The sequence below is a fragment of the Pipistrellus hanaki genome (assembly GCF_964339955.1).
Source record: "Pipistrellus hanaki genome assembly, chromosome: 2".
In the NCBI taxonomy this organism is placed as follows: domain Eukaryota; kingdom Metazoa; phylum Chordata; class Mammalia; order Chiroptera; family Vespertilionidae; genus Pipistrellus; species Pipistrellus hanaki.
In genome coordinates, this window is record NC_140504.1 from 174,665,744 (window position 1) to 174,691,299 (window position 25,556).

At 39.3% G+C, this 25,556-nt stretch overlaps 1 protein-coding gene across 4 annotated transcripts in view; it reads right to left on the minus strand.

The window, feature by feature from the left end:
• IPP (intracisternal A particle-promoted polypeptide) overlaps window positions 1-22,956 on the minus strand; it is a 41,426-nt gene extending 18,470 nt beyond the window's left edge. For 2 of the 4 annotated variants that reach the window (XM_084874576.1, XM_084874574.1), the window contains exons 1-3: window positions 11,362-11,440; window positions 7,770-8,111; window positions 2,184-2,615 (exon numbers count right to left, since the gene is read on the minus strand). In XM_084874576.1, coding sequence (XP_084730702.1) covers window positions 2,184-2,615; window positions 7,770-8,061 — 724 coding nt within the window. In that variant the 5' untranslated portion in view covers window positions 8,062-8,111; window positions 11,362-11,440. Of the gene's footprint in view, window positions 1-2,183; window positions 2,616-7,769; window positions 8,112-11,361; window positions 11,441-22,900 lie in introns of those variants that run through there. The other 2 variants (XM_084874575.1, XM_084874577.1) reach the window with 2 other exon arrangements.
• Between the last annotated feature and the right edge of the window lie 2,600 nt (window positions 22,957-25,556).

Genomic DNA, 25,556 nt, shown 5'->3' on the forward strand with positions numbered 1-25,556 from the left:
AGAGAGGAAGAGAGAAGAGAGATAGTTAGAAACATCGATAAGAGAGAATCATCGATCAGCTGCCTCTTGCATACCCCTACTGGGGATGTGCTTGCAACCAAGGTACATTCCCTTGACTGGAATCGAACCAGGGACCTTTCAGTCCGCAGGCCAACGCTCTATCCGCCGAGCCAAACTGGTTTCGGCCATACAAGACAATTTTAAAATACATGTATGAGGATTTCTAAATAAAGATGGCAAGGTGAAATTAAATCACAATTATGTAACAAAATGGAAAAAAAAAAGTAGCTCAAAATTCAATACATACAACTTAATAACAAAAGGTACAAAATTATGTCATAAACTTTATAAAATGATAGTCAAAGCAAGAAACAAAAGAGCTGCTGGGATGAGATCCATTTACTAGAGACTTTGAGCATGATTGGGTAGGTTTTTCCTGCTCAAGGGTACTTAGCTGAGGTGAATTGGGGATGAAAGTCAACCTGTATCCCACCTGGCAAGCTCTAACATCCCCCCTTAAAGGGCACTATTTTCAAATTTGCACAAAGGCCCATTTATGCTAGCAAGGGACTGTCTCCTAGCCTTGTCCCTACATCTCAGATGCAATATTGAGGAAAGAAGGTCAATTTAAAAAATCTTGAGAATTCTTACTAATAACTAATAATTTGGAGAGAGGAAGCCAAGTGAGAAATCAAAGAACAAAATCACTAAAAGAAAAATCCCTTATAGGACCAGCAGTAAAGGTAGAGAGGATCGCCAGGGTTTGCCATGTAAGAGAGCACCTTGCTGGCCAAAGTCTATATGAGATACATCCTTGGCTGGGTTAAGTAGGATCTCATAAGAGAGCTCAGAACCAGGTCCCTAAGGAAGGACCAGAGCCTTAGCAAATCTCTATTCTTCCACTTCTTTCATGTTTCAAGCTAGAAAGAAGTGGTGAGAACATAACAGCTAGCTCTCAAATTTTTAGATGGGAGAAACAAAGTAGTTAAACTAAAATAGAAAAGATGTCCAGAGAATTAGCTCTTACATTATTTATAATTCAGTCACATCCTAAAGTTTCATTCAGTGTAGGACAAGAGTAAAAACTTCAAATCTTGCCAGTTTGGCTCAGTGGATAGAGTGTCAGTCTGTGGACCAAAGGGTCCTGGGTTCGATTCTGGCTAAGAGCACGTAGCTTGGTTGCAGGTAGTCCTCTCTGTCCCTGTTCTGGGTGCATGCAGGAGGAGGCAACCTATCGATGCGTTTCTCGCACATTGATATTTCTCTCTGTCTTTCCCTCTCTCCTCCATTCTCCTTAAAAATCAATGGAAAAATATCTTTGAGTAAGGATTAACAAAAAAACAAACATACAAAAAAAAAAAAAAAAACCCACCCAAAACAACCTTCAAACCTTGAAATCGTCTAAAGTAGTTAAAAAAAATAAATTTAAATATTATCATTGTTCTAATATAAAGATAAAAACTATTTTATATGGTGAAAAGTATTTTCAAAGTTTAAAGCCTAAAGATGATTCAAAGGCACTTAGGAGCTATGATATATGAATATAAAATGTATTTTATGAGGACTTACAGGATTTATTGTTTTAGTTTTGTTTTTAGCATATGCATTTTCCTCAAATGTTAGGTGTTGCTGACTTTTTAAAAGCAAAAAGAGGAAATCTTATACTGAAATAATTAGTACTGCCAAAAACAGCAATATTTTAGCTCAGTCAGTAATTTTATCTATAGCTCTAATCTCCATTAGTATTTAATTTCAAGAAAGGTAAATAGGATTTTATTAAAGTAAAAGTAGAAATATGGAAATACAACTGTCTACCCATAAAAACACAAATCTATATCTTGCATACAGTAATCATTCAATAAATGCCTACTGTACTGAGAAATGAAAACATTATCACATTTCAGAAAGCAAAATAGCCATTGGATAAGTAATTGACTGATATACAACAAAAAATTACCTTCTAGCCGAAACCGGTTTGGCTCAATGGATAGAGCGTCGGCTTGGGGACTGAAGGGACCTGGGTTCGATTCCGATCAAGGGCATATACCTTGGTTGTGGGCATATCCCCAGTAGGGGGTGTGTTAGAGGCAGCTGATCGATGACTCTCATCGATGTTTCTAGCTCTCTATCTCTCTCCCTTCCTCTCTGTACAAAATCAATAAAATATATTTTTAAAAAATTACCTTCTATATACTTTAAAAGCCTCTGAGGAGGTAATAAAGGAAATCGAATTGGGTCTAGCACTTCCACCACGTATTTTTTTCTTTTTCCCAGATCTTTGAGAATCCACTGCATTGCAGCTAAGAAGACCTGGTATTCATCCTCAATGCTAAGCTCTTCACTTCGCAAAATTTTGATCAATTGATCTTTTGTAAGTGCCAGGAACTCTTCCCCACTCTGAACCTCCAAGAAATGGACATGAATATAGTTTTCTGTGAATTCCAAAAGATCATGGCAGGCAATTTGCTCAGAGAACTGAAAGATCCCAATGCAGTTCAGTGGATCAATTTGTCCTTTCAGAAACGCACAGCAAAGATTAACAACTTCAGTCAATTGTAGCATGTCTGCTGCAACAAGCAACTCCTGGACATTATTCACACCTATGTCCACTATGCCTAGGGAAAAAGGAGACAAGTAACCAGTACAGTAAAATAAAAACAAACATTTGACTTATATTAAACAGGCATTATATTTGATTCCACCAATAGCTAAGTAAAAAGGCAACAAAGGATTTATAGAAAGAGCACAAAACTTAAATGATAAAGATACATAACATTTATGGAACACTTACAATGAGCAGACATAGCATTAATTGCTTTATACATACATTCATTTAACCCTGACTGCAACCCCATACAGTAGGGTTTTTGTTCTGTTTTTGTGAAAGTTTAAGTAATTTCTCAAATCACACTGTTAAGTGAGTTAAGGGTAGGGATTGACACCAAATCCCATGCTTTTAACGTAAAGCTATATGCATCTAATAAATATGTAAGTTAGGCACTTGGGAAGGCAAGACAGGTTCTCTATCTTCAATTATGATAAAATGATGTACAAATGTTAATTTAATATTAGGTATAAGTAAGAGTCTATAACATATGATGTTACTAATAGTTAACATTTAAGTAAATATATATATGTTTATATACATATATATATCACTTTTATCAGAGGGCTTCACTTTCATATATTCATAATATTCACTTCACTTTCATATATCACTCTTTTCAGAGAGCTTCACTTTTATATATTTACATCGTGACTTTGGGAGGACATCAAATAGTCAATCATATTTAGAAAGAAAATAAGCCACTGTAATTCTCCTTCTTAATAAGGATAAACTCTCTATCCAATTTTATACTTTCCCTTTACTTCTTTTCTCCCCATTTGATCCTCTAAATTATTTGTTTAAAGTTGGTTTTCCCAATTAGATTTATAGTCTGTTGTGTCAAGACTTGCCCCTTCTGTATTTCTAATGCCTAGTCCACTCTAAGTGCTCAAAAATTTTGTTATGAATGAATGAATGAATGCATGACCAAAGATATTATGGTGAGAGGCAGAATATGATTTGTTGAATACAAACAGAGTTTTTTCCAAGTATAAGAAATGGAATCCATGATGGGAGTAAATGGTAGTGGCTTCAAAGAAAATTGATATAAAAGTTACTTGAATAAAATGAGAACTCACCACAAACTTAGTTGGAGAAGACAAGATGATGAGTTGTGATATAAGGGGGCTGAATGACTGCTACTGGATTATGCCAAGAGTTACTTAAGAGTAATAAAAAAAAAATGCCCACCAAGTGAATAAGGTTTATAGATTTCAAAAAGTACTTTTTTATTTATTACATTTTATCTTATTTAATCTTCACAAGAATTATAAAGTGCTACTATCCCCATTTTACCTTAAGAAAAATGAGACTCTCACAAGCTCCTTTCTATTTTGTAAATACTTAATCTGCATTACATAGAAAACTTTGTGAAGGTAGAGGCCATCCATTCCTGTCTTCTCTACTCCCTATACATAACTCAAAAAGTATTCATAAATATAAAAAAGAATGAATATTTGACTATAAAGTTAAATGAAATGCCTTATATCACATAGCTTTTTAGAGACAGAGCTAGATAACAAACCCAGATCATTTGATTCTAAGTGAAGTGCATAAAAAAATCTAAGGTGAGAAATCTGTTACGACTTAGCAGAATTGTCAATAGTTAATAAAGAATCCTATATAATAAAAGGTTAATATGCAAATTGATGGAACTGCAGAATGACTGGTTGCTATGACACGCACTGACCACCAGGGGGAAGAAACTCAATGCAGGAGCTGCCTCCTGGTGGTCAGTGCGCTCCCACAGAGAGAGGGCTGCTCAGCCAGAAGCCAGGCTCCCGGGGTGAGCGGGCCTAAGCCATCAGTCAGACATCCCCCAAGGGCTCCCAGACTGCAAGAGGGCACAGGCCAGGCTGAGGGACCCCCCCACGCAAGAGCACGAATTTTGGGCACTGGGCCACTAGTGCATAGATAAGTCCAAAGGAGAGATGAACAGAATAACGGGCTTTGCTGCCCCCACACTCCCCCAAAAGGAAATGCCATTACAATGAAAATCAAAGAACATTTTTAAAAACTAATTGTATCAGATTACAAAGTTCCCTAATATATATATACCCAAAATTTATTTTCATCTTTACTAGTAGAACCTTGATTTTGCTATGGGTAGCAATTGTGCCCAGCTGAAAATTATATTTCTTAGCTTCCTTTGGCAGATAGAAATAAATTTTTGACTGAGGTTAGCTAAAAGGATATAAGTAGCAGTTATTGGTTAGGTTACTAGAAAAGCTTAGAAAGAGGATAGACTCAGGGGGCAGGCTCTTTTGCCTTTCCCTCTTCCTCCTTCCACTGGCTGGATTCAGTGACAACATTAGAGGTTACAAACTACAGATGGTGGAGCAAATGATAGATGAATAATGAGGCACTAATGACATCATGAAGCCACCATACCAGCCTTTGAATTATTATGGATTCATTTTTGTGGAAAAATAAACAAACTCCTGTCTGGTTAAGCCACTTTATATATTTTACTAGCAGATAAACATTATTCTTAACTGTTACACCAGTTTTTTAGCCTTAAATGTTAACATTGTACAATGGTATTTTTCCCTAGATCCATGGTCGGCAAACTGTGGCTCGAGAGGAATATGCAGCTCTTTGGCCCCTTGAGTGTGGCTCTTCCACAAAATACCGTGGCCTGGGCCAGTCTATTTTGAAGAAGTGGCGTTAGAAGAAGTTTAAGTTTAAAAAATTTCTCTCTCAAAAGAAATTTCAATCATTGTACTATTGATATTTGGCTCTGTTGACTAATGAGTTTGCCAACCACTGCCTTAGATATGCTCAGTAGCTTTTATTTCTCTGGGTTTTACCACTTCTTATTTCTTTCTTTTAAAAAAAATATATATTTTATTGATTTTTCACAGAGAGGAAGAGAGAGGGATAGAGAGCTAGAAACATCGACGAGAGAGAATCATCCATCAGCTGCCTCCTGCACACCCCCCACCGGGGATGTGCCCACAACCAATGTACATGCCCTTGACCGGAATCGAACCCGGGACCTTTCAGTCCGCAAGCCGACGCTCTATCCACTGAGCCAAACCAGTTTTGGCCACTTCTTATTTCTTTGATGGAAGTGCTAATCACTAGCAATATGGTAATGATGCCATGAACATTCTCTTTCACTAAATATCTCTTCTTGCTACTATCAGACAACAAAGTGGAGTAGACAGTTTGTGGCATTTCTTGTTTTTATGTAGTTCAATTAATTCCATTGGATTAATCTGTTCATTTCTATTTTGCAAGTATGAGAAGCAGGGGTATTAATGAAGCAGTTTTCAACTCACACAAGTCATTTACAAAAGAGAAATCAGAACCTCTCAATGTTAATTTGTACATTAGCCAATAGGCAGAGCTGCATTATTTTCAGTAGATAAAAAAGTCATTTTTACAATCCTCCAATTAAGTTATTTTCTGAAATTTTCCAAAAAAGAATATAAAACTACACAAAGAAAAATTACTTTTTGTTATTTTCCAGTTGTAAATATTATGGACTAAATAAGCAACACTTTATCAGGCCACATAATGATCTCCTTTACGGAGAGTATGGTGTAGTCTCAAAACTAGACCAAACAACAGTCATTGTTTTAAACTTTTTCTCCTGATTATAAGAGTAATATGTATTCACTCCAGAAAAAATGTTAGGTAGAAAAGTATAAAAATGAATATGAAAATCACACATTTTCCATATACATACACTATTAACATTTTATTTTATATTTCTTTCAAAATTTTCCCACGTATATTTGTTACGTAAGATTAAAACTTTATATATAGTTTTTATGTGGATTTTCTAATATCACTAAAACTCTTCAAAAATTTTTAGAAGTAAAAGTTTTGATTAAAATAATTGGTTATGACATTTTGAAGGAAAAAAACAGAAAAAAAGGAAAAATAAGAATCTTCCATATTCCATCATCTAGAGGTAAACACCAACATTGTGGTCTCTTTCCTGTGCACAAATACAAACAAATGATTTTTAAAAACAAAATTGAAGTGGTATTTACATACAGTGGTATTTACATACAGATATTTGCAATATATTAAATGAAGATATTTGCAATATATTAAATGAAGATATATTATCTTCATTTAATATATTGCAAATATCTTTCCATGATAGTATATATTTAAATCATTTGCAAGGTCTTAAAAATATTTTATTACCGCCAAAACCAGTTTGGCTCAGTGGATTAGAGAGTCAGCCTGTGGACTCAAGGGTCCCGAGTTTGATTTCGGTCAAGGGCATGTACCTTGGTTGTGGGCACATCCCCAGTGGGGGTTGTGCAGGAGGCAGCTGATCAATGTTTCTCTCTCATCGATGTTTCTTTTCTTTTTTTTTTTTAAAATATATTTTATTGATTTTGTACAGAGAGGAAGGGAGAGAGATAGAGAGCTAGAAACATCGATGAGAGAGAGTCATTGACCAGCTGCCTCTTGCACACCCCCTACTGGGGATATGCCCGCAGCCAAGGTACATGCCCTTGACCGGAATCGAACCCGGGTCCCCTAAGTCCCCAAGCCGACGCTCTATCCATTGAGCCAAACCGGTCTTGGCTCTCATCGATGTTTCTAACTCTCTATCCCTCTCCATTTCTCTGTAAAAAATCAATAAAATATATTAAAAAAAATATTCTATTACCTATGTGTACCATAATTTATTTAACCATATTACCTACTGAGGGAAGAATTAGATTGCAATTAAACTTTTATAAATAGTAGCCCTGCACATGAATCTGTGGGCGAGTTGCCATGTGCCTCAGCTGGCCACCCCACCCACCTCTGCTTGTAGCTCCTCGCTGATCATAGCTCGCTGGCCTGCCCTCCTGTAGCTCTCCGCCACTAGTAGCTCACTACCCCAGACTCCTGTAGCTCTCTGCTGGTCGTGACGTGTAACGACCATTTCCACATTATCTCTTTATTATATAGGATGTTATAAATATCCTGGATGTTATAAATATCCTGGTACATTTAGCCTGAATCCCTAATTAGTTCCTTAGTATTCCTAGAAAGAGAACACAAGGTCAAAAGATAGGAATCTTTCAAAGACTCATAATAATAAATTGCGAAATTACTTTCCATATAAGTAATATCAATTTATATTTCCATAGCAGTACATGAGTGACTGCATCATTCTTTACTGAAAACTACAGCTCACTTACCATACCTGTATAAATGAAATCTAGAAGTATTCGAAATATTGCAGCTTCAATTCCTAGAATCTGTACAACATCTTTAGAGGACTCTTTCATTCCTCCAGTGAACAAAGCTGCAAAGTAAGGACTACTGGCAGCCAGAACCAGCCGATGAACTTTAAAAGTTTCCTTCCCAACTTGTAGCTGCACATCACAGAAATGCTGTCCATTCCTCATTTTATTCATCTGGGCCAAGATGAGTTGGGCATGTTTTTCTGATGAAAAAAGACTATCACCAGCCTTGGGACAGCCCTCATTAGCCATGATGATGATAAATTAATTTAAAGGACTTCTGCCCATAATCTGGTCCTACCCTGAAAAACAAAAAAGAAAGAGACCAAACATCATATTTTTGTGTTTAACGTGTATTTTATTCATATGCATATGGAACACTCCCTATCCTCAAGGAACTTACAATCTACTTAAGTAATGAAACACACATGAAACAAATAAGGATTAAACTGTGTGGTACCATTCTTAGGGTTTCAGAGAAAGGAATAAGTAATAGGATCTAAAATAATTGAAGGACATTGGAACCTGAACTGGATATTGAAAATGGAACCTGAACTGGGTATGAGGAGAGGGCATTAGCCTTTCTGAGTGGAATAAAGAAAATAAGGAAAAGCACAAAGGTAGAAAGCTTTTGTACACTGCAGTAAGGAAGCACACATTGTAGCCAGAATGAACTATCAAAAAACAATTGTGACCAGGCTAACTGTTTGCTTAGAATTCTTCAATTTGTACACTTCCCTTAGTTCTTCAAATCTCACCTCTGTCTCCTGTACTCCTCTTTGAACTTAATACTCCAACAAAAGCTAACTATTTGCAGTTCTTTAAAAGTGACTCTCGTCGAAACCGGTTTGGCTCAGTGGATAGAGTGTCAGCTTACGGACTGAAATGTCCCGGGTTCGATTCCGGTCAAGGGCATGTACCTTGGTTGCGAGTACATCCCCAGGAGGGGGTGTGCAAGGGGCAGCTGATCGATGACTCTCTCATTGATGTTTCTAACTCTCTATCCCTCTCTCTTCCTCTCTGTAAAAAATCAATAAATATATTTTTTTAAAATAAAAAAAGTAAAAGTGACTCTCATGGTACCCTTCCACACCTCTTCCTTCTGAATCTTTGTTATAATTCAAGACTGTTCAAATATAATTTCCTTTAGGAACTCTTCTCTGTTCCTCTCTCCTCTGAGTTTGGTGCTCGCCCTAAGCTTACCTACTTTACAATCTATATCACACTCTTATCTTGTCAGACATTCTATCACCCTACTCCCTACTCTCTCTCTGAAAGTTCCTTGAAAGGAAGCCCCTCATAGGGACTATCTTTCAAAGCAATAGCACAAGAATCTAACATATATTAGGTTTTCAAATGTTGGTAAAATAAGTCAGTACAATGAGAAATAACAATGGCTTAGGTTGTTTTTGTACAACTCTGATAGCTTTTCAACACATTATGTCAACTATATTTCTCACAACAATTAAGAAGCTGGGAGGAAAAGATACTGTTATTCAAAATGACACTAAAGGAAACAAGCTTAAAGTTTCCTAAGAACACTGTTAATGTAATGCCTGTTTCAGTATTTGAATACAGGTCTTACTCTAAATCCTGGGCTCTTCCCACATGCCAGGTTATAGAGAAATCCAAGCACAGAAATTAGGACCTGAGCTTTTTGTAGGTTCATCGAGAGTAAACATAATGTTTCAGAACTGTTATCCTTCAAGGGGAAAAGCTAAGAGGTAGCAAAGTCCTAAAACATAGCCGGTTCAGCTTCAACAATGAGAATCAGAGCTATAAATCCAATTTATTTTTTAACGAAGAAACCATTCTATCTATAAAAGGGTAATATGCAAATTGACCATAACACCAATACACAAGATGGCTGCCCCATGTGGTCAAAGATGGCTGCCCCCATGTGAACACAAGATGGACGCCACAAGATGGCCAGCAGGGGAGGACAGTTGGGAGGAACCAGGCCTGCAAGGGAGGGCAGTTGGGGGCAATCAAGACTGAAGGGAAGGGCAGTTAGGGGTGACCAGACCAGCAGAGGAGGAAAGTTGGGGGCAACAGGGCCTGCAGGGAAGGGCAGTTGGGGGGACCCAGGCCTGTAGGGGAGAACAGTTGGGAGGGGGACCAAGTCTGCAGGAGAGGGCAGTTAGGGGCAATCAGGCTGGCAGGGGAGCAGTTAGGCATCAATCAGGCTGGCAGGGGAGTGGTTAGGGGGTGATCAGGCTGGCAGGCACAAGCAGTTAGAGGCAATCAGGAAGACAGGCAAGTGAGCAGTTGGGAGCCAGCAGTCTTGGATTGTGAGAGGGATGTCCGATTGTGAGAGGGCAGTCAAACATCCCTTAAGGGGTCCCAGATTGGAGAGGGTGCTGGCTGGGCTGAGGGACACCTCCCCTTCTGCACGAATTTTATGCACTGGGCCTCTAGTGTAATATAAGATGAAACACAGGGGAAATCTAAGATGGTTAGGGTTTTGTAATTTAGGCTGACAGGAATGGTGTGGGCTGATGTTAGAAAAAAGGTGGTTAAGTTCATTGCATTAAAACTCATCAAAGTAAAAATAACGAAGCTGATTACCATAATTATCTAGAAATTAACTTGACAAATTTGAGAAGTTGCTAGATGGCTGCAACACTATCTACAGAATGCCAACATTTAACTGGCATATACAAGTAAACAGTGCATTTGTCTCTACATAGAAATTTGACCTGCAGATATTATTAAACATGACCTGGCTATCAAGCTTTATTCTGTTTTATATTTCTTCCTGTCAGCAGCTTTTCCCCCTGGTGGTTTAAATACAAGGTACCTTCAAGGCATCAAGCACAGCCACTGGGCTAAAGGGTTGCCTCCTGCTACTAACAGTTCACTGAACATCCGTCCACTCTGGTAGCTGACGGAAGATATTCTCATCAATTAACCACGCTTTTAGAAACTGCTGATACTATTCCACTACCACTAGTGTATTTCATTCCAAAAGGAACACGGGGTGTGTGACTGTATTTCCGCAGGGAAAGATCATAATTCTGGGACATTGCACAGGGATGTAAGAGACGAGCATCCAGAGCCTCAAACTTGAAATGGGGGAGCAGCCCAGAGGGAGTAAAGCACGAAGGCTGCTTCCGTAAAAGGTGTCAGAAAGAAACCCAGGGCAAGGGAGTGTCAAAACAAACAAAACCACGAGGCCCTCTGTGTTAGATGTGCAGCGGGCTGCCTGGGGAGTCACCCAGCAGCTGCTGCGCCACTGCAGGCGGATAAACACTCCGGCGCTACTTAAAGGGCGGGGAAGGCATCCTAGACCCGTCCGGGGTGGCAGCCTGGCCGGAGGCTGGGCCTTCGGGCTCCCCCGTGGAGGCGAGGAGCGGGCCGGACCAGAGAAGCTCCGGTGAGGGCGAAAACACTTCGACTAGCAAAGGCACGCCCCTAAGAGGCAGGAGAAAGCCGATTTCAGGGGCTCCTCTTTCTGTCCTCCTCCTCCGGGGTCCCGAGAGCCCGAGAGAGCCCCAGAGGAAAGTCCCAACCCCGTCATAGAAGCAACCGGGGACGCTAAGCCTTTCTTACCCGCCGCTTCCCCTTCCCGCCGGAGCCGGCTCCAGCGCTGCGCGCGCAGCCCGGGCAGGGGGCGGGGAAATGGGCGCGGGTGACGAGGCGGGCGGGGCTGGTGACGAGGCGTCACCGGATCTGCGCCTGCGCAGTGCTCCGACGCTCGCGGGCGCCTCCCGGGGTCCCGCTGCCCGCGGCTCAGAGCCGGTGCCCGATTCCTCGCGTGAGCGCGCCTTCCCGCTCCGCGCGGGAATTCCTGCCTGAGGGGCTGGCCGGCCTCTCCCTTTTGCGCTCCACGGACGCTCTCTCCATTCTTGTGGCATCCGAGGCAGCCAGCGAACCTCAGTGCCAAGGAAAACCAGACAGGAACATACGGCAAGTCGCTTCTAATAGTTTTTAACTTTATTTTTTATTGACGTATAATGGACATATAACACTCTTCTCAGGTGCACAACAAATGATGTGCTATTGGTGGCTTCTCTCTAGTATTTACCGTTCCCTCAGACCATTTTCTGAATTAGCCGGACTGATCCCGGCAATGGGAATGGATGTCAACTATGAGGGAAGGTAGAACTCAAAACGTCCAGTTATTTTCCCTGTTGAACCTCATATGACCCTTGAGTGGCTTTCAGACTTTTTGACCCTAGCCCACAGTGAACAAAAGCACTACATCAAACCAAATAATACCTCGTGTGTGTATATAAGTGAATGTACCTGAAACAAAATCCACAAAACGTGTGTTTTTTTTTAAATTTTATTTTTCAATTACATTGTACATTCACTATTATTTTGTACTAGGATAAGGTGACCAGATTTTAACATTGGTAAAACGGGACACCATTGACGGGGGTTGGGGGGAGGTGTTCTTGATTAAAAATTTGGTCTATATGGAGCAACAAAAATTTTCATAGAACGCAAAAATAGTATTGTAATATATATTTTAAAATTTCAACATAAGTACAATTTACAAATATAATAAATAAAAAATTATGTATAGTATTATTTTATTCTTTGACATATTTCTTATTTGAGTGAATTTTTTTTAGTAGATTGCTATCGTTGTTTAAAAGGTCATGAAATTTTTCACAAGAGTTTGTTAAATTATATTTCACATAAAATGGCTTTCAAAGCCTCAATACTTAATTGTAACGTAAGTAGTAAGTGTCACTTTCAAGGCCGGTGCTAGACTTTTTGCCGCCACTATAAAATATAAATAATACGAGTACTGTCTGCTAAATTGAAGAAAATTTATGTATTTATGAAATAAATAAATAATTACTTACCAAACTCATCTGAATAGCTGATTTGTAATGACATCACTTGTTTAACTAGCTTGCTAGCACGCAGTATGATGTGTATCGTCTGAGAGACAGTTACAAAATGTTTTTGTCGTTGCGAACTTTGATAAGCAGTTCTTGATAATCAGTTCTCAACAATTATTTGTTATTATTAAAGTTTAACATAAAATTAACAAAAATAATGTAAAATTCATATCCTGGCTAAATAGCCACATGGCCGCCGAAAACCGTATATTCCCTTCCCGTTCTCCCGCCATTCCTTAACTTGTCTTGCATTCTCTCCAAAAATCAGGACTTTTTTTATTTTTATTTTTTTTATTTTTAAATATTTTATTGATTTTTTTTTTACAGAGAGGAAGAGAGAGGGATAGAGAGCTAGAAACATCGATGAGAGAGAATCATCGACCAGCTGCCTCCTGTACAACCCCCACTGGGGATGTGCCCGCAACCAATGTACATGCCCCTGACCAGAATCGAACCCCGAACCCTTTAGTCCGCAGGCTGACGCTCTGTCCACTGAGCCAAACCGGTTTCGACAATCAGGACTTTTTTAAAACTCCCGGGGAAGCGGGACAAATTGTTAAAAATCGGGACTGTCCCGCCAAAACCGGGACGCCTGGTCACCTTATAGGAGCCCCGCACTTGATTCAAAACCACAAAGTGCCCGTCAGGCCCTGCCTCCCTCTTGGGCCCTTGAAGCAGCCTGGGCGCTGCTGATCAAATCCTCCCCTAGCGCAGGCGCTCAGAGGTGGCCGCTGCTACCCGCCTGCAATTCTGCATCCTCCTCTTGTACCATATTACGGAGTCCTGGTTAATTAGCATCTGTCTCTCTGTCTTCTGTCTCTGTCTCTGTCTGTCTCTCTGTCTCTCTGTCTCTCTCTCATATAGATAGATAGATAGATAGATAGATAGATAGATAGATATAGATATAGATTAGTTTCAGGTGTACAGCATAGTAGACAATCATGTACTTTAAAACACAGTGGTCCTTGGGTGGTATTTCAAGTACCCACCTGGCATCATACATAGTAATTAATTATATTGTTGACTGTATTCATAAGATTTTATACAGTGTTGCGGGCACATCCTCAGTAGGGGATATGCAGGAGGCAGCTGATCGATGTTTCTCTTCTCTCTCATCGATGTTTCTAACTCTCTCCCTTCCTCTCTGTATGTGCTGCAATAACACTAAATTTTTATTTCTTCTTTTCGGTTGCATTATGAAAAATGCTAAAGGGGGACCCAGTGTCAGGAAAAATTGTTAAAGACTTGGAAATGAATTAGATTGCTGGGTAAGGGTTAGGGTTGGTGTTAGGGTTAGCCCTTTCATTGTAAGGCCAAGCAATGTCCAGCAGAAAAGCTGGAAGGATTTGAATCCATTAGGACAGTGGTCGGCAAACTCATTAGTCAACAGAGCCAAATACCAACAATACAATGATTAAAATTTCTTTTTAAAAAAATATATTTTATTGATTTTTTATTTGTTTATTTGTTTATTTTCCAGAGAGGAAGGGAGAGGGATAGAGAGTTAAAACATCCATTAGCTGCCTCTTGCACACCCCCTACTGGGGATGTGCCTGCAACCAAGGTACATGCCCTTGACCAGAATGGAACCTGAGACCCTTTAGTCTGCAGGCCGACACTCTATCCACTGATCCAAACTGGTTTCGGTTAAAAATATTTTTTAGGGCAACACTTGTAATAGAAATGAGGATCTAAACAAAAAAGGCTGTGATCACAGTGCAGGCCTGATCCAAATGAAAAAGAGAATGAAAAGAAGTTGAGTGTGTCCTTGAATGCTAGGAATGTCTAAGGAAAGAACAGCAGTAAGGTCTTTGGGAATTGGAGCTAACATTGATCTTCTTAGGAACTTTCACAATGCACCTGCCTTAGTATCCTTCTGCTCATTCATTGTCTGGGAATAGTCCATTGAAACATATAATTGGTTCAAATGTGGTGATAGATTTCTATCACCAGCAGGTAGGGCCTTTGTTCATTATGTTCCCTGTAATTAAAAGTCTTTTTAAAAAATATATATATTTTATTGATTTTTTACAGAGAGGAGGAGAGAGGGATAGAGAGCTAGAAACATCAATGAGAGAGAAACATCGACCAGCTGCCTCTTGCACACCCCCTAGGATGTGCCCGCAACCAATGTACATGCCCTTGACCGGAATCGAACCTGGGACCTTTCAGTCCGCAGACCAACGCTCTACCACTGAGCCAAACCGGTTTTGGCTGTAGTTAAAAGTCTTGACAAGACACATTCATGTGGCCATCACAAGTATAAAGTCACATAGCCTACCTCAGTCAAGAAATAAATTATTTCCATCACTCCATAAACTAACAGAACTTTAAAAAATATATGTAAATACATTTATTGATTTCAGAGAGTAGGGGAAAGGGAGAGAGAGATTGAAACATCAATCATGAGAAAGAATCATCGATCGGCTGCCCCCTGCAAGACCTACATTGGGGATCAAGCTCACAACCCAGACACGTGCCTTCACCTGGAATTGAACCGTGATCTCCTGGTTCATAGGTTGTTGCTCAACCACTGAGCCACGCCAGCTGAGCTGAACTAACATAACTTTTGAGAACTTGTTTTCCTTTATTTTCTAACCACAAGTATTTTAATTATCTCCAGAGTTCTGCAAATTGCTTAGTAAACTTCTGGGACCAATTACCATAGATAATCTCAACAGCTTAATATATTGCTTTCATTAATAGCTGAATTCATCATGCCAAAGAGATGGCTTTCATTCCCAGTGGACAGTTCAAGGATCATAATCTGTTAGATATGATGGATAGCCTTTTAGTTATTATCTTCTAAGCTTAGAGCACTCGTTAAGTATACAATTTTACCTATATGTTCCCAAAAATTCTAGTTTAGCACTTCTTAGTTGGGATTCAGGAATCTGTATTTTAACAACTCCACCAGGTGCTTCTCATCACGAGAGAGAAATTTGGGAAAGGGGATGGAAACCTTCCAGATTTCTCTGGATGAGGTACCGGTAGCTAATGCCAATTGTTAAGGGAAGTGCAGGTGTGACCCATTATCAGCCAACACCCACAGTAGCTGGGGGCAAGTTTGTACCAGCCTAATGAAGTAGAGCTGGGCGGGACATCAACATTATCTGCTGTGCTCAATTGTCTCAAAGCCCTATCAGTTCTATTCTCTTCATAGCCCTGATTATCCTGATGATCTCCGAGATAGTTCCCACTCTCTTTCATCATTTCTTGCTTATAAAACTGCAAGTCATTATCCTCTCTCACCTAGATTAACACAATAGCATCCTAACCAGTCTCCTTGTTTTAGACTTTGTCCACTCCAATCCATTCTCTAGAGAGCAAATAAAATGATCTATTTAAGACATAAGGTGCCCTTTGATGATAAAAACACACAACAAACTAGAAATAGAAGGTATGCCCACCTATAGTTTTCATTCTGATAAAGGGAATCTACAAAAAGAAAAGAAAAAGCTCACAAACAAACAAAAAACAATAACTCTCAGCTAACATCATACTTGATTGTGAAAGGCTGAATCCTTTCCCCCCTAAGGTAAGGAACAAGATGAAAATGTCTGTTCTCACTACTTCTATTCAACATTGCACTGGAGGTTTAGCCAGAGAAGTTAAGAAAGAAAAAGAAATAAAAGGCATCCAGATTGAAAATAAGCAAATAAAAATTTCTATTTGCAGATGACATGATCTTGTATAAAAAATTCTACAGAATCCATGTACACACAAAAAACTCTTAGAACTAATAATTGAATTCAGCAAGGTTGCAAATACAAAATAGTATACAAAAATCAATTGTATTTCTATAGTCTAGAAATAAACAATCTGAAAATAAAATTAAGAAAATAATTACAGCCCTGACTGGTGTTGCTCAGTGGGTTAGAGCATTGGAGGGTTCGATTCCTGGCCAAGAATACATACTTGGGTTGCATGTTTAATCCCTTTGCCCCTGTTAGGGTGCATGCAGTAGGCAACCAATGTATGTATCTCTCTAACATTGGTGTTTTTCTCTCTCCTATCTCTCCCTTTCCCTCCCTTCTACTCTTCTAGAAATTAATGGAAAAAATATCCTCTGGTGAGGATTAACAGAAAAGAAAAAAAGAAAGAAAGAACACAATTCCATTTATGATAGCATGAAAAAAATAAAATACTTAGGAATAAATTTAATAAAAGAAGTATAAAAGTTGTAACTGAAGACTACAAAATGTCAATGTAAGAATGTCCAAACCTGCCGAAACCGGTTTGGCTCAGTGGATAGAGCGTTGGCCTTTGGACTGAGAGGTCCCAGGTTCGATTCCGGTCAAGGGCATGTACCGTGGTTGCGGGCACATCCCCTGGGGGGGGGGGGGGGGGGTTGCAGGAGGCAGCTGATCAATGTCTCTCTCTCATTGATGTTTCTAACTCTCTATTTCTCTCTCTTCCTCTCTGTAAAAAATCAATAAAATATATTAAAAAAAGAAAAAGAATGTCCAAACCTATAGATAATTTTAAAAAATATATATTTTATTGATTTTTTTACAGAGAGAAAGGGAGAGGGAGAGTCAGAAGCATCAATGAGAAACACCAATCAGCTGCCTCCCACATACCCCCCACTGGGGTTGTGCCCGCAACCAAGGCACATGTCCCAGACCAGAATCGAACCCGGGACCCTTCAGTCCGCAGGCCAAGGCTCTATCCACTGAGCTAAACTGGTCAGGGCTGTAGATAATTTTTATAAGAATTTATTTGAGCCAAACTGACAGCAATGTCAGGAAGCAAGATCTTAAATGTTCCAGATAATGATAGTTTTGACATTTATTTTATACATTTGTAATTAGGAGGGAATGTAAGGAAGACTGCATGTTTTACATAAGGAATATTGTCATCTGAACAATATTTTAAGTTTTACGATCTATGAATACAGGATGCCTTTCCATTTATTTAGCTCTCCTCCAGTTTCTATCAACCATGATTTTGTGGATGGAAAAAGGTTGGTGTAATAAATCTAACTAAAAGTAACCTCACAGGGTGATCTGATCACAATTTATAACTGGGGAGGTAGTTGTGGATAGTCATGTCTCAGCCTACAACTTCCCTACAAAGGTTATTTTTGGCTTAAGCAAGCCCTATCCATTGTTCTTGTGCATCTAGGGTAAAACATTACTTTGAAATGCCAAAGTAATTCTCTTTTTTAGGCCCCTCAGAGGCATAACCACCCTCAAGGGAGTATTTAAGATCTTGTTTCCTGGCATTGTTGTCAGTTTGGCTCAAATGAACTCATAAAAATTCTCTACAAGTTTGGATATTTCTTATGTAGGCAGATCAAAAGACTAAATATAAATGCACCCAACTATAACTTGTTAAAAGAAAACATAGGCATAAATTTTCATGACTTTGGGTTAAGTAATGGCTTCTTCAACACCAAAAATGCAAGTGACAAAATAAATAAATAAATTGAACTTCAACAAAATTAAAAACTTTTGTGTTTCAAAGGACACTATTAAGAAAGTTAAAAGACAACTAAAGGACCTACCTAGCCAGTTTGGCTTAGTGGATAAAGTGTCATCCTACAGACTGAAGGGTCTCAGGTACAATTCTGATCCAGGGCACAGGCTTGGGTAGAGGGCTCGATCCCCAGTAGGGAGCATGCAGGAGGCAACTGATCAATGATCTCTCTCACTGATGTTTCTATCTCTCCCTCTCCCTTCCTTTCTGAAATTAATAAAAAATATTACACATACACACAAAAAAAGACAATCAAAGAATGAGATAAAATTTGTGCAAATCATACATCTGGTAAGGGACTTATATCTAAAACTAGAGGCCCAGTGATGAAATTCATGCACAGGGGGTAGGGAAAGGGTCCCGCAGCCCAGCCCGTGCCCTCTCACAGTCTGGGACCCCTTGCTTCTTATCACCCACCTGCAGCGGAGGTGGGAGAGGCTCCCACCACGGTCAGTGTGCTTCTGTGAGCCTGTCTTCTGGCTGAGCACTCCCTGTGGGAGTGCACTGACCACCAAGGGTTAGCTCCTGTGTTGAGCGTCTGTCCCCTGGTGGTCAGTGCGTGTCATAGTGACCGGTGGTTCTGCTGTTCAGTCTATTTGCATATTAGGGCTTTATTATACAGGATATGTAAAGAATGCTTACAACTGAAAAACAAAAAACAACCCAATTTAAAAATGGGCAAAGGGCAACAATCACAAGTCATGTTGATAATATGTACTCTTGATATAAGGTGATGAAAATGGCACTGTAATCTTCCTCTCCAAAACCCACAACCTCAGTCTATGTAAAACACATCAGACAAATTCCAAAGGGGCATCCTACAAAATACCTAACCAGCATTCCTCAAAAGTCTTTAAAAGAAATTTTTTTTTAATTAAAAAAAAAGTATTTTATTGATTTTTTACAGAGAAGGAAGGGAGAGAGTCAGAAACATCAATGAAAGAGAAACATTGATCAGCTGCCTCCTGCTGATTGATTTTTTACAGAGAAGAAGGCAGAGAGATAGTGAGAAACATTGATGAGAGAGAAACATTGATCAGCTGCCTCCCGCACGCCCCCTACTGGGGTTGTGCCAGCAACCAAGGTACATGTCTTTGAAGGGAATAGAACCTGGGACCCTTCAGTCCCCAGGTTGACGCTCTATCCACTGAGCCAAACTGGTTTCAGCTCAAAAGTCTTATGATCATCAAAAACAAGAAAAGTCTAAGCAACTATCACAGCCTAAGAAAACATGACCATTAAATGTAATATTGAATTCTGAATGCTATTCTGGAACAGAAAAAACATTAGGTAAAAATTAAGATACTGAAAAACTATGGAATTTATTATAGTTAATAATATATAAGTATTAATTCATTAATTATAAAAAAAAGTATCATACTTTTTTATTGATGTTTCTCTACCTCCCTTCCTCTTTCTCTAAAGTCAATAAAAAGATATTGGGAAAAAAAAGTTCCATACTAATGCAAAATGTTAATAATAGAGGAAATTGAGTACCGGTTATATGGAACTCTGTTTCGTCTTCTCATTTTTTTGTGTGTCATTCTAAATCTGTTCTAAATATAGTCTTTTTTTTTTTTATGAGCAAAGGATTTGATTTTACATTCCTCAAGGAAGATCTACAAATGACAAATAAGGACATAAAAATATGCTCAACATCATTAGTCATTGGGGAAATAGAAATCAAAACTATAAGAAGAGCCCAACTGGTGGGGCTCAGTGGTTGAGTATCAATCTATGAACCAGAATGTCACAGTCTGATTCCCTCAGGGTGCATGTCTAGGTTGCAGGCTCCATCCCTATTAGGGGGTGTGCAGGAGGTAGCCAATGAATTCTCTCTCATTGATTTTTCTCTCTCTTCTGGGGAAGGCAAAGACCAACGGTAGGCTGATGGATTTTGATATTCAGCAGGGCTGAAAATCTGCATATTATTACCTGCTCCTGGCTGAACAGCTGAAGGCAATTCCCCTTACCAGATAATCCTTTCATTATTTAAAAAATATATATTTTATTGATTTTTTACAGAGAGGAAGGGAGAAGAATAGAGAGTCAGAAACATCGATGAGAGAGAAACATCGACCAGCTCCCTCCTGCACACCCCCTACCGGGGATGTGCCCGCAACCAATGTACATGCCCTTGACCGGAATGGAACCTGGGATCATTCAGTCCGCAGGCTGATGCTCTATCCACTGAGCCAAACCAGTTTTGGTAATCCTTTTATTGTTTACCAAACCTTGTGTGTTTGCTTTGCTTAAGAGCAAATGTATGTTCTAGTAAATAAAAGCAAAGGGGATGGAAAAAAAGTCAGAGAGCTTCTCCACTGGAGGGAAGTGATCTGCCTGGTTCCCCATGCCTTCCAAATTTATATTTCTTGTCTAGTGTATCTATTTATGTCCAACCCCTTCTCCAGGTTTCTGAACCCTCGCTGCAGAAGACTGCGGCACTCTCCCTCTCCCTCCCTCTTTGAAATAAATAAAAATACTAAAAAAAAACACCACACCAAAAAACACCACAAAACAACCAAACAAAAAATAAAAACATGCCGAAACCGGTTTGGCTCAGTGGAGAGAGCATTGGCCTATGGACTGAAAGGTCCCAGGTTTGATTCTGGCCAAGGGCATGTTCCTTGGTTGCAGGCACATCTCCAGTGTGCAGGAGGCAGCTGATCGATGTTTCTTTTATTTTTTTATTTTTTTAAAATATATTTTATTGATTTTTTTACAGAGAGAAAGGGAGAGAGAGAGAGAGAGTTGGAAACATTGATCAGCTGCCTCCTGCATGCCTCCCACTGGTGATGTGCCCACAACCAAGGTACATGTCCTTGACCGGAATTGAACCCAGGACCCTTTAGTCCGCAGGCCGATGCTCTATCCACTGAACCAAACCAGTTTTGGCATCTCCTTGATGTTTCTAACTCTCTTTCCCTCTCCCTTCTTCTCTGTAAAAAATCAATAAAATATATTACAAAAAACAAAACAAAACAACTACAAGAAGGTACTATTAATATTTCATACCCACTAAGCTGGTTGGAAAAAAAAATAAAAAAGACAATAGCAAGTGTTGGAATCAGCTATTTCTTCACAGATCTCTAGATGTTATAGGTGGAAATGAGTTCTTGGGGTGCCCCTGGGGAAAGAATTTCCTGAGGCCCCTTGGGAGAATGGGGTTTTATGGGAAGCTTTATTGATGATGCAAAATTAAGGGAGTTCCCATCTCTGTCCATTTTGCCATGGAAGAAGTCCAATCTTGTCTTCAGCAGGGTAGGAATTAAGGCCTCTGCCCAGAATTTTTGCACTATGTCAAAGTCCAGTCCAGTCCAGTCCAGCATCTGGCTAGCTTGGCTTGTGTTCCCATTTGCAATCCATTGTGTGTGGGCCATGCAGTGGCTTAAGAGAGAACACGAAGAGAGAACAGGGAGAGTGCATGGGCACAAGAGCAGGAGCAAAAAAGAGCATATGAGAGAGGGAACTCTTTGGGGATTTTACCCTTCCAAAGTTTCCTAGTCTTGCAGTGGCTCCACCTTCCTAGCCAATGATCCTTTTCCCAGGCTACACTGACAGGCAGGCACCTTCCCTATGTCACCCTGACTTCACTATGCATGCATCCATCTTATCCTTTGATATCTCCCCTCAGTGATCCACATGGAATGGACTGGTTGTTTTCAGGGGAGTGTAAAACTGTAGCTTCCGCCGAAACCGGTTTGACTCAATGGATAGAGCCTAGGTCTGAGGACTGAAAGGTCCCAGTTCAATTCCAGTCAAGGGCATGTACATTGGTTGTGGGCACATCCCCGGTGGGGGGTGTGCAAGAGGCAGCTGGTCAATGTATCTTTCTCATCGATGTTTCTAGCTCTCTATCCCTCTCCCTTCCTCTCTGTGAAAAATCAATAAAACACACACACACACACACACACAAAACCTGTAGCTTCCTGGTGAAGCTGCCCAGATAACAATGCTTATAATATCTGACTCTCCTTTTGCTCTCTTCCTTTATGAATATTAATAAAGTAGCTAATTATAACTATAGCATAGGTACTTTTTTTTTTTAAAGATCTAATTGACTTTATTCAATAATTCATGAATCAGGTAGCATCCCATCTAGTAAATAGAAAGATGCTCTCTAATGAGCAATGGTATTTAGAGATCACAATCTGGACACCAGAGGGCGCTCATTGTGACTGAGTTAGACCATACTTCATTTTAAAAAGATTCTGAGTTGTTAGTATACAGTTTGGATAATAATTACTGTTTTCCTTGGGAAATTATGTTAAAGATTAGAGAATGGAGACTTGCTAATTAAGCAGTCTGTTTTGCGATAAAATAGACTAAATTTATTCATCAGAAGATCACTATTTGTGTTTTTCTTTCTTTCTGTTCATTTCCCCTGAGAAATAATAGTTTGAGTTGGAAATGATGAGTAGGAAAGAAAGATATTTTGATAAAAGAGCCAACTTTTAGATTTGAACAGAAAACTTTCTGTAGAATTATCATAGGCAGAGACAAAACAGATTTCTCATATTATCCAAGGAAATATGTAACTTTGAAATGCAGAGGAGATAGAAAACAATGCCGTGGTTATGGAAGAAAAGGAGTGTTTGCAAATTATGTGAAGTACCTACTGCTTCTTTTTTGGTGCCCAGCCCAGAAGTGCTCGATTGTTCTGCAGTCACTGTATTTACTAATTTGGCAAGCAAGTCAACAGAGAATCAAAGGATAAATAAAGTAGCTTATTTACACAGCAGAAGAGAACTGACCTTCAAAGTTCGTTGTTCACCATTGTCCTTACTTCCCTCAAAACTTGAAACTTCTTGAATCTTGGTTGAGGACCACTTTGCATCTAAAACATGTGTTGGTTTTGACCTTTATATAATACTCATGACTTTATTTTGGTTAAGAGAACTGAGGTGAATGCTGGCTGGACATCTTGTGATCTGGATTAAATTTCCTCTAGGGGTCAGTTTCCGGGCTTCCAGGAGTTGGGTTTAGTCAGAGAATCACACCTCAAACAGGATGTTTTTCCAACTGAGTCTTTTTTCACAAAGTACTTTTCAAAGACAATTGCTTATTTCAAAGGCAATAATTCTCAACCCTGGCTGCTCCTTAGAACCACCTGAAGAGTTTTTAAAACAATACCATACCATGCATAACTCCCAAAGATGCTGGTTAAATTGGCTTGCGGTGGGGCACAGTCTTCTAATGTCCTGACCATTCCCTAGGTGAATCTAATATGCAACTAAGGATGTAAGGACCACTGTTTCTAAATAGAGTGAAAAACCTGAAGGCTTTTGAGTTTTTTAAATACAAAGGTGGCTTTTGGTAATAAGACAGAAAGGTATACATAGAGGATAGTAAATTCCAAACTGTTTCATTATATACCCCACCAGTAAAATATTTTAAATGCCTTACATATAGATGTATATTTTTGTGTAAATTATATGTAACACAAACTATAAAATCAAAATATGATATAGCCCTAGCAGGTTTGGCTCAGTGGATAGAGCCTCCTCGACCTGTGGACCAAAGGGTCCCAGGTTTGGTTCCAGTCAAGGGCATGTACCTTGGTTGCCTGCTCCTCCCCGGCTTGGGCCCTGGTTGGGGCACGTGCAGGAGGCAACCAATCAATGTGTTTATCTTACATCGAGATTTCTCTCTGCTTTCCCTCTATTTTCCACTCTCTAAAAATTATTAATTAAAAATATAATAATAAATGATTATATAGATATGACATACTCAGTACTTCTAAATTAGTTATTATTTTCATTGGCTGATGTGGCTCAGTTGGTTGAGTATCGTTGCCAGTTCCATTCCTGGTCAGGGCACAGGCCTGGTTTGTGGGCTTGATCTTCAGCGAGGAGCGTGCTAGAGACAGCCGATTGAAGTTCCTCTCTCATTGACATTTCTATCTCTCTCTGAAACCACTATAAACATATTTAAAATTTAAAAAATAGCTTTTATTTTACTTTTAATAGTATAAAGAACTCTTTTCTTTCTATTGAGAGCAATGAGACAGAATAGGCTTTATTCTTCTTAAATATATTGTAAAACAGTAATTTGAAAATCTATTTGTAGGTTTAATTCATTTTCATGCTTGATTTAATGTATATTATAGTTTAAAAATATAATTCAGAAAAAGTTCCACAAGTCCTTTTAGTCCTGATATTAAAAGATATGAATTTCTAACTGTATTGGCAATCTATTACTATGTAGCAATAATATCATGAATTCATTGCCTTAAAATAACACACATTTATTATCTTGGAGTCTCAGAAAATTTTGAATCTGGCCATGGCTTAGTTTATTATCTCACAGCCTCAGAGAATCAGAAATCTGGCCATGGCTTAGTTAGATCCTCTCTTCAGGGTTCTATCTCCAAAGTTTTAATCAGCTAGTTTACCAAAGCTGCCATCTCACTTGAGGCTGGACCAGGTAAGAATTTGCTCCCAAGATCACCTGGTTGTTGGCAGTACTCAGTTTCTTATGGGCCAGCTACTAGATTGAGGGCTGTCTTTCTTCCTGGCTGTCAATAGGAGGCCAACCTTAGCTCTGCAAAGTGTTCTTCATATGGTAGCTCACAACATGGCTAGAAAGATAGATAAATCTTATGTAATATGAGCACATACAGATAACCATATACATATAGTCACCTTTGTTGCATGTTGTTGTTTAGAACCAAGTCACAAGTCTCACACATTTAAAGGGAAGGGGCCACATAAGGTTGTGAACACCAGGAGGCAGGGATCAAGGAGACCATCTTAGAGTCTATTCATCACACTAATTAAATACCTAAATACATATAAGCTATTTTTCATGGTAATAGGCCAACTTAAAAATGTAGAAGGAATGATAGTCAGGAAATCACTATTTTCAACCATCATGGCAATGGATGATATAAATAAGAATAATTAGTGGATGCTAAAACCATTGAATAAAAATATGTTGGAGAACAGAATGTTTACATAATGTCAAAGTACCTCCTCATAGACTTTCACTTTCCTTCAGCATAAAATATCTAAAAGTTTGGACAAAATATTTGAAACATTACTTGTCAGATGTTGGAAGACAGGCAGAACAAGAGAGTGGTCCTTGGGAGAAACAAATGAGGTGAGCCCTGTAATTGCCTCAGCTTCATGAAAAGAATTTCCCGCCACAGTTCAGGGAGGAAGAATTCAGAGTCCAGCATTCTCTGAGTTGAGACAGAGTTGAGAGCTTGAGGAGGCCAAGGTGGATAGAATTTGCAAGATAAAGTATCAGAGAGGAGAGAGTAGCATAGAAAAAAGAGAGCATGTTGGAGATTTTTAGAGGATTCCCCTCACATCTTCATCTGGGTACTGATCAGAACATGTGTGTAAGAGAACTATCCAAGTCTTGGGAAGGTAGGTGGGAAAATCCTGGTCTCACATAGGCTGGAAA